We start from the raw sequence: 11,046 nt of genomic DNA, 5'->3' as shown, positions 1-11,046 counted from the left end.
ATATTCATGCCTCATCAGCTACTTTTAAGGGGAGTAAGACCATGCGTGACTGGTTCAGAACAATTCGCTTCACACTTGGGGAAGAGGGTCCACATCACTGAGCACAAGGCCACACAGAGAGGGGACACACGAACAAGCAAGCAGGAAGAGAGGGACAAAATGGCTGTTGTACAGCACCAACAGTATCTGTCAAAATCTAACACAGACGGCTGAAAACATACAGTCTGTGTCACACTGGCTTCCACTGGCTGAGAGGGTAAAACAGCACTTAGAGCATGGGGGAAAAAGTGTAACATAATGGAATGTTATTAAAAAAAAATTCCAGAAGCCAGTATTAATTTCAATTTGTTGAGTACACAATACATGCCAGACACTAGTCCATGCAACTTTACATATGTTAATATATTCAATCCTCACAATTGTTACCTGTATTTTACAGAGGAGGAAAAGAGAAGCCAAATAATTTGCCTAAGACATCTAAGTGACAGAGCTAAAATGTGAACTTTAGGTAGTCACTAGGCTCCAGACCCATGCTCTCAAGTGCTATCTTACACAGGACAGGGCGATGTAAAAGGAGCACAAATATATTCTAAAAAGATAAAAACAAAAATCAAATAAACTAAGGGATAGGTAGAGATGCAGAAACCAAGCTAAAAAACTAGCTGAGATTTACACACTGTACATTTTATTAAATACTGGGCTTTATTACAACAAATTAATTTCCTTCTGATAGAAGTTTCATTAAAAAATGTAGATGTGGTCAAATTCTGATTTGACACTGCTTTTTGGCTAACCATTCTTTTTACTGGTTCTATACTCAGGCATTATGGGTAGAAAGATCAATTTTTTATAACAGAACAAAGGCATTTCTCAAATGGTACAACATTCAAAATATATGAGAAATACTCTCAAAATGTGGACATGACCACTATAGAGTATATGATCAGAGAATGTATTGTTTTTTTATGGCATATTTATAATAGCTACAGATAACACTGTTAACTCATGCACATTAAGTCTTTACTACCTACTGAAAGTTTCTACCTTACACATGAGAATGCATGTCCCAGGGTTTGGCATCTAGCCAAAAGGCAAACCAAGATGGAAAAATGGCCGTCAAACTGGGTTTTCAGGCCACCACAGGAAAGCCGTCAGCTGTAGTATCCCTCCTGGAAGCGTGGAGGCAAGTTCCTGGGAGTCGCTTTTTCCTGCGTTTTGATCAAGTCTATGATGGCTGAGAGTACCGCGCAGTCTCTGGATTTAGTGTCCTTCCAGTCTACAGGGTGGGGACTTTCAATCTTCTCTTGCAGAAGGATATCGAGTTCCTTTCTTAATTCCTAAAGTTGAAAAAATTACACTTGTTCAAAAAAGGCAGATGAATACCAAACAATGTAGTAAATAAAAGTGACTTTAGCAGGTACAAGGAGTTTCATAAACTAGTATACAAAAAACTGAAACATTTAGTGAGCAGCTAACTAAAGTGTGGTTATGAACTTAGGTAAAGTCAAAAAATTCAAACTTCCATCACACTAAGCCATTTAGAATGGCTGGTCCATAACTATCTCAAAAAACAGTTCAGAAAAAGTATGAATCTACTTCTCAACACAATTTGCTCTGTTGAAATAAAGAAATGTTTAATGTAACACATATAATACTTGGAAGAACAAAACCACAAGACCACATACTAACTTGCACGTAGAATCAAAGACAATCACGTTAAGTCAGTCACCTTAACAAGATGGGCAATTCTTGCTGGAGACTGAAAGATAATCCATTCGTCAACAGCAATAGTTTCCTGATCGTTATCCTTCTGGATGGAAATATCACCTCCAAAGAACAAGAGACAGTATGGGGAGACTTCTGTGCAGTCATACAAGTATATCTATAGTGAGAATTAAGGCAAATTAATACATTAAGGAAACCGGAAGGATTATTGCCAAGTTAATGCAATAATATCACTAATATCAATCTATTAGCGCTTTCTTTCTAAAACAGGTACTATCCTATAGGCGTAATTACAGAGACTAATTTTGAAGAAATACCATTTTAAACAAGTCATTCTTTATTACTTCAGAGAACACAGGAGTTTTATGCTTTTGTTTCAATTCAAACAACAGTACTATTCTTTAAACAAAATATTTTCTGAGTGGTAAAACTAAAACACTAATGTCTCTGAAGTTATTTTTATTTATATGTAAACAGAATCCCACTTAATATTCTGACCAATATGTATAAGGTATATTGACAGGCCAATAAAATTCTTTGTACAGTGTAAACTCTTGTATACCATAAAATGCCAGTATTTCTTGAAAGCAGGCTTTGAAAGAAAAGTATCAAATAACTGTCCCAATTAAAGTACAAAGATCCATCATGACAGACCTGCACATGAATAGTACAGACCTGCCTGAAGAAGTTACAAAATTAGAAAAAAAAAATTTTTTTAAGGGACAAATTTTCTTTATAATTATGAAAACTATACAATTTAAAAAGTCCAAGGCTGTTTTTCAGATCCATGATTATTTTACACATTCGCTTACACTGCTTGTTCTCATCTTCAGGTGATAGATAAGCCAGTTGTAGTGAAACTCCGTTTGCTCCACATTAACAGATTTAGGATGAATAGCAACTAGTCCGTCGGTTTTTGTGTAAACCTTTACCCTTTAAAAAGTTAAAATGTAGTTAAAAAAAAAAATTCTGGAGTATTCCAAGCCAATCCCAGAATCAACATAAACTCCACAGATGAGTTTAGTTTATTTCTGCAATATAAATTCTCAAACTTATATTTGAGGAAAGAGAATTTTTACTTTTATTAAACATGGAAAAATATCAGCTAAATATAAATATGCTAAATCATACAACAAATTCTCTTCTCACAGGTATAATTACTCAACATATTAGAGAGGTAACAGAATATTCCCTAATTTTCTTACTATATATTCCACTAAAGGACAAAGAATGAAATAAATACCTGAGGTAATTCTAAGTGATTCAGACCAAGAGAATAGTCTATACATTTTACTGTCCATCATGATACTGATAAATAGCCCTCAATTTACAGAATAAGTCAGTGAAATGATCAATTCAAAAATTTCACAGGTTATGCACCCAGGCAAATGTAAAATAAAAAATGAAGAATTTTGTTTAAAAGGGATTTTAGCTACAACTGATTCTTAAAAACTTATTCTAAAATATGTTTTAAATGGTCTCACATTCATTCAAACCCTCCAATTTCAAAACAGGAATACTTGGAATAAATGCACACAGCTCTGGTTCACTTGCTCCATTCTTAGAGGTCTTTCCTTTGACAGTCATAAAAATTTTTACCTCAATTTGCAGGAGTCTTTAATAAAAATTATCCAGCAGGCAGATGTCTGATGGTTATATAGTCAGTGGTAATTACAGCATTAAGCTGATAATCCATTCATTCTTCCTATTTGCTTTTAAGAGTATCTTTTTCATGGTTCTAGGAATCTATAATAGTTCTACCAAAATCATGAATCAGTCATGAACCATTATTCAGAATAAAATCAGCAATTATTTTTCCTCACTGCACAATTTATCCAATGCCATCCTGCAACCCTACATCACTAGAGCAGTAGGGTTTAGCACACTTTGTACAGGACCAGAGAAAAAGTATTTCAGGCTTTGTGGCTCTGTCACAATAACTCAACTCTGCTAGCGTAGCTGGAGAGCAGGCACAGACAACACGTGAATGAACAGGCACGGCTGTGTTCCAACAAAAATTTATACAAACAACTTTGTGGCCAGTGTGCTTATGCCAGAATGTGCTGACCCCTGGACTAGACCAAAGCAAAGCATCAATCCAAAGAAAACTACATTTTTTTTATAAGCCTTCCTAGGACAGCAGAGGGATATATAAACTGTTTGTATTTCAAGGAGTCTCCCTGTTAAGCTACCTGTAAACTCAGGGAAAGGTATGAAGGAGGATCCGACAAAGTACTGATGTCAAACAAAGTACTCAGATAACTTAAAATGCGGATAATCCAGCCACATGATTAAAATTCATTTTACCCATAATCTCATACCTGAGAACAGGGTCTCAACATCAGCATTCTTGACTTACTGACTTCTCTGCTGGGGGGACTGTCCTGTGCACTGCAGAATGCTTAACAGCATCACTGGCCTCCATTTACTAGAGGCTAATGGTACTTACTACTCCTCCAGCTGTAAGAACCGTGCCTGCAGGCATCATCAAATGTCACCGGGGAGGCAAAATCACCCAGGCTGAGAACCACTGCACTAGAGCAATGTCTGCACCCTAATCTTTGAGGTCTTTATTTTTTTGTGTTCATAGAACATCCAACTTTTTCATTTAACATCAGTTCAAATGTTTTATACGTTAATATACAATGTTTTTATATGCCTATTTAACAGAAATGCCATATAATATGGTCTTATAAAACCATCATTTCCCATTGCTACTAGACATCTACGTTGTTTACAATATACCTTTCACAAAACATTTGGAATTACTGCCTTAGAACATATTAAGTTAAAATGTCACGTATGAATCCACTGGGCCAGTGACTATTTTAACGACTGCGGTTACTTATTTCTAACCTAGAGTGTCTTCCAAAAGGGTGGCACCAATTCACATAGCACTAGGCATTTGTGACTTCCAGTTTTTTTCTCACTAGAATGAGTTCATTTACTGGGCAAAAAATATGCCTTATTGTTGTCTCCAACTACTGCTGAAGCTGACTCTACTTGTATATATATTTAAAAGTTACATTTTATTTCTCAAAACAGATTTCATGAAATTGCCAATTTTATTCAAAGAGCTAAAGTACAAAATTATCTGTTTTGTAAGAGGGGAAAAAAATCCTGAAATAAAATCTACTCTAAGCAGTCTCCACCCAGGCACTGGTTTTTAACAGCTGCCTTGCTCTTCTCGTATTACACTGGTGTTGTATTTTACTGACATTCTTTGTGAATAACGAATGATGGAGAGCTGACTGCAGGGATGTGCTGAGGGGAAGTGATGCCTGTGTTAAACAGTGAGCCCTCTCTTAAACGACCAAAAGTAAAGAACAACACGGCCAAAATACGACTAAGAACAAATGTACAATAGAAGTCCTGTTGCATCAGAAGATTTCAAAAGTTTGAAAGAACTAAAAGTAATTCATAATAATCTTCAATGCTTACATTTTTCTTTTTTTACCCAGATTTAGTCGGATTTTAGCAACTTTGGGATATAAACCAGCACAGATGACAGCTTTAATTATCTTCTCATTATCTATTGGGGGTGGGAAGGTAGAGGAAAAAAAAAGTAAAATACTGACACAACTGACAACAGCAGCAAGTTTACTTACACTGTATTTTCTGCTTTACCTGAATTTATATTAGATTTTGGATCTTTAGGATTTCTACTGCTTACAAATCCAGCTCCAAGAAGATGCTCAGCAAACTGCCCTTTCATGTTATGCAGCATCTAGGGAGCAATGGTAACAGACAGAACTAGAATACCTTTCACACAGATTTATAGGGGTTATAAAGCATGTACTCATAAATAAATTTAGCTATAAGCTTTCTCTGCTTTATAAAAGTTCTGCAAAAATGTGATTATCTTGGAGCAGGGGCTGGTAAACTACAAGATTTATAAAACCTTGTTTTTGTCAATAAAGTTTCACTGGAACAAAGCCACTCATTCATCTATGTATTATCTACAGTTGCTTTTGCACTGTAATGACACAGGTGAGTGTTCCAACACAGACCATATTTACTGTCTGAGCTTTTACAGAAAAGGCCTGCCTGATGTAGGGACTAACTGAATATTTAATGATTTTTACTCCATTTTGCAAAAAGACTAATTTTCAAAATTGCTTACCACCTTGTATTTTGAAAAAAATACAGAAAAGCATAAAGAAAATAAACAGCATCTATATAGGTACTACTGAGAATTAACTACTCTTCCATCCTGGCACAAATACTTAAGACCTGTCTCTTGCTTTGTTCATTTTTTAAGAAAAATCACTATTTGGGTAAAAATGACACATGGCTCATTATAGTAAGCATTCATGTAACACAGAAAAATACAAAAGAAGAAACTTCCCTACACTCAATACTGTCAGAAATTAAGTAAATAATATTGCAGACACTTATTATGCATATAGACTGACAAAACAATTAGGCAGAAATCCTATCCTAAAAATGGGATAATAGAACAGAAACTATTTTTATGAAAGTATTAAAGTTAATTTTAAAGAAGAAAGTTAAATAGAAATGAAACAGAACTAGCTGACATATTTTTATAATCACAAAAGATACTTAACAAAGGATCCTTATGAGCTTAAGAGATTATGAAACATAAAGTTGGTCATACTTAAGTATACACCTGTTTCACGAATTGTGACTTTAGTTTCCCCACCTAATTTCTCTTAAAACTGACTCTCTAGTCCACCTCCTGATTTTTATTACCATTATTTTACATTGTTCAGGATTAATAACCATTACAACCTATTCTGTATCTGTAATGCCCAATACTCTTTATATTTTTTCTGTATTTGAATCATCTCAGTGTACACCCCCAGCTGACTAAGCATGTGCTCTCCACTCCTGAATTCTTTTTGAATCCTCTCTCAGCAGGCCACACTTCAGTCTTAGCTTATGGGTGCGGTATTTCCAGTGCTTTCTTGAATGCCTGTCATTTTTCTTCATACTTGGAATTAATATCTTGCCTGGACATAATATTCTCAAATAACACTTGGATTTAGCTATCTTTTCATACTGTAGTTCACTTCATTTTTTTCTATTTCAGGAAAAATGTTCTTCCACATATCTCTGAATACATAGTCAATTACACTTAAATTTGCTATGCAGAGACTCCTATTAACTTCATGATGGGTCAGTCCTGTCTTCCTGCTTTGTGGCTGCATCTATAAACTGTGATTATCTCAAGCCTTTCTTCTATGGCAGTATTTTGCTTTAAAAGTCTTCTTTGGTCTTCAATTTGTCTTCTTAGCTCAGCAGTCTTTTCATTCATTCTATTGGTTTATTTTCTTTGTTTTACTGAACTCACATTCTTAAATTGTTCCTTACTATGAAGTTATATTTTCTGTTGAGGTATGTCGGGTTCTATTCTTTTTTTCCATTGTCTGTATCATCTTTCAAAGTAGTCATGACCCTTCTTTTCATTTTGTTACTGTTTGGGCACTTTTGGTTAAATATGCTAGATTCTGGATTCTTTTACCCCCCAGAGATGTGTTACGTGTCCAGTAGAGGGTTCACGCCATGTAGCTGGAGTGTACCTGTAACGGGGTAGACGGAGGATATTCTGACACCCACTGCCTTGAGATCACTTCTCCACCAGTTCAATGAGTCTGAAGTCTGGTGTGCACCTGCGCTGCTTACATTGTTTACTTTCTTCTGTTTCATCAATGCCTCCTGTTCAGTGTTTTCTTGCTATATACTAAGTCAGTTAAAGATTAAAAAAATACCTACTCAAAAGTTAAAGAAAAGACATCCGCCTTGATATTTTAAAATAGATGTTAGGAGTATTAGTGAAAAATTTCAGAATGAATCATTAAAATGGCAACTAAAGGGTGGGTACAGGAACAATAAACAAGCCTCTCTGTGTTTTCCTGCTAAACCCTGGACTCATGTCTTTTCTTAACCATTAGTTTTTTATTATGTTATGTATCTTTTCTTATTTTGTTGTAGTTGATTTAATAAAGATTCCTTCTATTATTCTATATAATAATACAACTTCATTAGACAAACTCACATAATTAACTTTTTGCTACAGATCTGACTACACAAAATGGATACATATATCCTCTAATCCAACATATATGAGAATCACTTCAAAACATTCACCATTACCTGCAGTGTGTTTGAAGACAGAAAATACTCCCAGCAATAGTCTTTTTCATATCTGAAACCACGTTGTCTAGCTTCTTCCCAGCCCTATGGGGCAAAGAAATGAAGAACAGTATTGATTTTGTTCTGCAAAGCAAAGACGACTCAGTAGTTTGTCTTTATTTTGGTAATAATTTAATCTTCTACTGATATTTCACTCTCTTTGGTAAAAAATTAAAAGAATTTTGAAATTAGCAAACTAAAAAAACATAAACTCCTCATAATCCTAGTCATTAAGAGATAACTGAAACGGAACTTGCAGACCTTTCTTTATACAAATGAGCACAAGTTACACAGTACTATTTTCTGCACTTTACATAAAATGGCATCATTCTGCATGTATTAAACAAAAAGAACTCTGTTGAACAAATCTCATTGCTATTATATATTTTCAACTTCACAAATACATTTTTGTTTTGTTTTGTTTTAAGCTAGAAGAGGAGGGAAGATGAGAAAATACCCAATAAGCTCAAAGGAAAAAAATATATACAAACTTTCCCATAATAGGTAGTAAAAAACTGAGCCTAGAACTACAGTAAAAAGATACCGTCCCTATACACCAAATTACATTTAAATGTTGCAAAGATGGATGATCAATGTTTACTTTCAATAAGCCTGACTTTAAGAGATGTCTCTCTATCCTGCACAGTGTACATGAGTGTGATACTCTATCAAAACATTAAATCCAAATACAGGTATAGTTTATTGATGAACAGAAAGGGATCTTCTGTCATGAATGCCAGTTAAGACAGACACAAATGAATAATAGCAAATAAAATTTTAAACCAAGTTGTTCACTTGTTCTATTGTTATCAAAACACAAAATTGTTATCAATTTTTTCCAAAAGGGTAAATGTAATAAGCTACCACAAAATTAAAAAATGATGTGCAATTTTTTTCAAATGTTCACCTAATTTTAAACATTCTCATTTGACAGTTTATTTCTGATGATTAAACTTGTTTTAAAAAGTGAAATATATTCCTTTTACCTCAAATGCATTCACGACTGTCAGGTGGTCACTTTTAGTATCCTTTGCCAATTCCTTTCTTCTTGCATCTGCAACTTTTTCTTTTCCCTTAAAACAAATGAAGGCAGCTTAAATTGCTCTTATGGTATATAACAGAGAATTGCATTCTAATAAAAAGCTAACAAAAAATGTACCCAAGCAAACAACTATCCTGCATATCTAAAAATACCTTAGCCTTTTACGGGTATCTTTCTTACCAATGGAATCACAAAAGGATCTTTGAAGCTGAGACTAGCAGCAATGGTGAGTACTGGGTCTAAGCAACAGAACAGAGCTCCGAAAAGAATCATTTTCCCAATGTGTGGCTCAACTGGTAATCGTGCTAAGTGGACTCCAAGAGGTGTCAATTCTTCCTGTTTATCCAGAGCATTCTGTAAAGTAAGAGTTTATATTTAAAACAGACATTGTAAGGCATCACATTTTAGTTTGTTTATAAAAAACAGGGCACTCCTCACTCTCTTAAGTCCAAATGCCCTAATATTGTTTAGCTTTGATTTTCTTCATCAAAACGTAGGTTTGGAGGTCAGCAAAGGTTAGAAACTTATTTAAACAATAACAAAATTAATCCACAACTCAGCTTTACTATAAATGCTAGGAGAGAAATGAGAGACCAACACATTATCAAGATTTCAATCAGGTAAAGAAAATCACCAAGTACAAGAGTTGTGGGAAAAATAAAACAAAAAATGAGACATCATTATACACAGGAAACTCACAATGCAGAGCCCTCAATTCTAGTACTTTAGGAGACATGGGACAGGAGGGCAAGAGACGAAAGATGTAGCTAGAACCACAACCCCCCCAATGGGGGTGACATCTGCTCTGATGACCAGGGTAATTTGATCCAGTCATCCCACTGAGCACAGCTAGAAAAGCTGCTTCTTGAAGACACTGAGGAGTTACAAAAGAATTGTAAGAACTACAAGTCTAGGATGTGGGGAGAGACAGAAGTCCAGGGAGGTGAGCCCAACGTTGGGGCTACTCTTCCCCGTAGCAGCAACACAGATCCTCTCTGGAGGACGTTATCATCACCCCAAGTTCCAGGCTTTTTATCTACAAAGACCTTTGTAAATACAATGTCCAGTACACATTCAAAATAACAAGATTTGAACAACAAAATAATAAAAAATGTAACATATATATTCCATCACACACAGACTTCTAAATGTTTATGAAGGTAATAACTCCAATTTTGCAAAACCTCTTTCAGAGAACAGAAAAAGAAGAAAGTTGTTTTCTGAGCCCAGCATAATCCTGGTACTTACCTGACAGAGACATTTGGAGAAAGGAAAACTGAATCATCTTACACATGAGAAACCCAAAACAAAATAATGGCAAATCGACTCCCAGCAAGTTAGTTTCAGGAATGAAAGTTGGCTTAACATTTGAAAAATTAATGTAGTTCAATACATTATAAATTAAACATGAAAAACAGCATAATCATATACTCTCATTGGCAGCAGAGAAGGTATTTGATAAAATCAATTATTCATGCATAATAAAAAATCCCTTAGTAAACCAAGAAATTTCCTTAATATGACAGTTTCTACAAAAAAACCTTCAAAAAATGCTTAATTAACTATTGACAGCCTTCTCTATGAGAATAAGAACACAAGAATACACAGTATTATATCACTTCTGCTCAACACTGTACTGGGGATCCTGGACGATAGTTGGAAAGGAATAAATAAAACTGCAATTATTTACAGATGTGACTGTGTACGAAGAAAGAGAAGTCTAAATATAGTTCTCAGAATAAGTGAGTTTCACAGCCTTGATGAATAAAAGGACAACATTCAAAACCAACTTCATTTCTGTATATCAAGACTCACAAGAAAATGAAAAATTTTTGAATTAGAATAGAATCCAAAAATACCATAACCAAGAAATAAATCTTTCAAAAAGTTTTATAAAACCCCACACAGAAAACACTGAAACATCAAGAGAGATTAAATCAATGGGAGAGATCATGTTCTTGTTTGGTAAGACTCCGTCCTGTAATTAAGGCAGTGTGGCACCAGCTCAGGACAGAAATACACACCAAGAGAACAGAGCAGAACCTACAAACAGACACAGACATCCACAGACACTTGATCTATGGCAGTGGCTGTGGAACAAAGAGAAAGGAAGAACTTTCCTA

The 11,046-nt window shown here is 34.8% G+C and overlaps 1 protein-coding gene across 1 annotated transcript in view; it reads right to left on the bottom strand.

Moving 5' to 3' along the window:
- Positions 1–663: 663 nt before the first annotated feature.
- DHX36 (DEAH-box helicase 36) overlaps positions 664–11,046 on the bottom strand; it is a 42,819-nt gene continuing 32,436 nt past the window's right edge. The window contains exons 18-25 of the mRNA XM_010952015.2: positions 9,104–9,277; positions 8,868–8,954; positions 7,843–7,926; positions 5,353–5,452; positions 5,167–5,257; positions 2,538–2,658; positions 1,730–1,882; positions 664–1,337 (exon numbers count right to left, since the gene is read on the bottom strand). Of these exons, the coding sequence (XP_010950317.1) occupies positions 1,152–1,337; positions 1,730–1,882; positions 2,538–2,658; positions 5,167–5,257; positions 5,353–5,452; positions 7,843–7,926; positions 8,868–8,954; positions 9,104–9,277 (996 nt within the window). The 3' untranslated portion in view covers positions 664–1,151. The remainder of the gene's footprint in view (positions 1,338–1,729; positions 1,883–2,537; positions 2,659–5,166; positions 5,258–5,352; positions 5,453–7,842; positions 7,927–8,867; positions 8,955–9,103; positions 9,278–11,046) is intronic.

Source organism: Camelus bactrianus, chromosome 1, assembly GCF_048773025.1.
Source record: "Camelus bactrianus isolate YW-2024 breed Bactrian camel chromosome 1, ASM4877302v1, whole genome shotgun sequence".
NCBI lineage: Eukaryota > Metazoa > Chordata > Mammalia > Artiodactyla > Camelidae > Camelus > Camelus bactrianus.
Note: the sequence above shows the minus strand (reverse complement) of the source record. Positions and strands in the feature narration are given on the sequence as shown.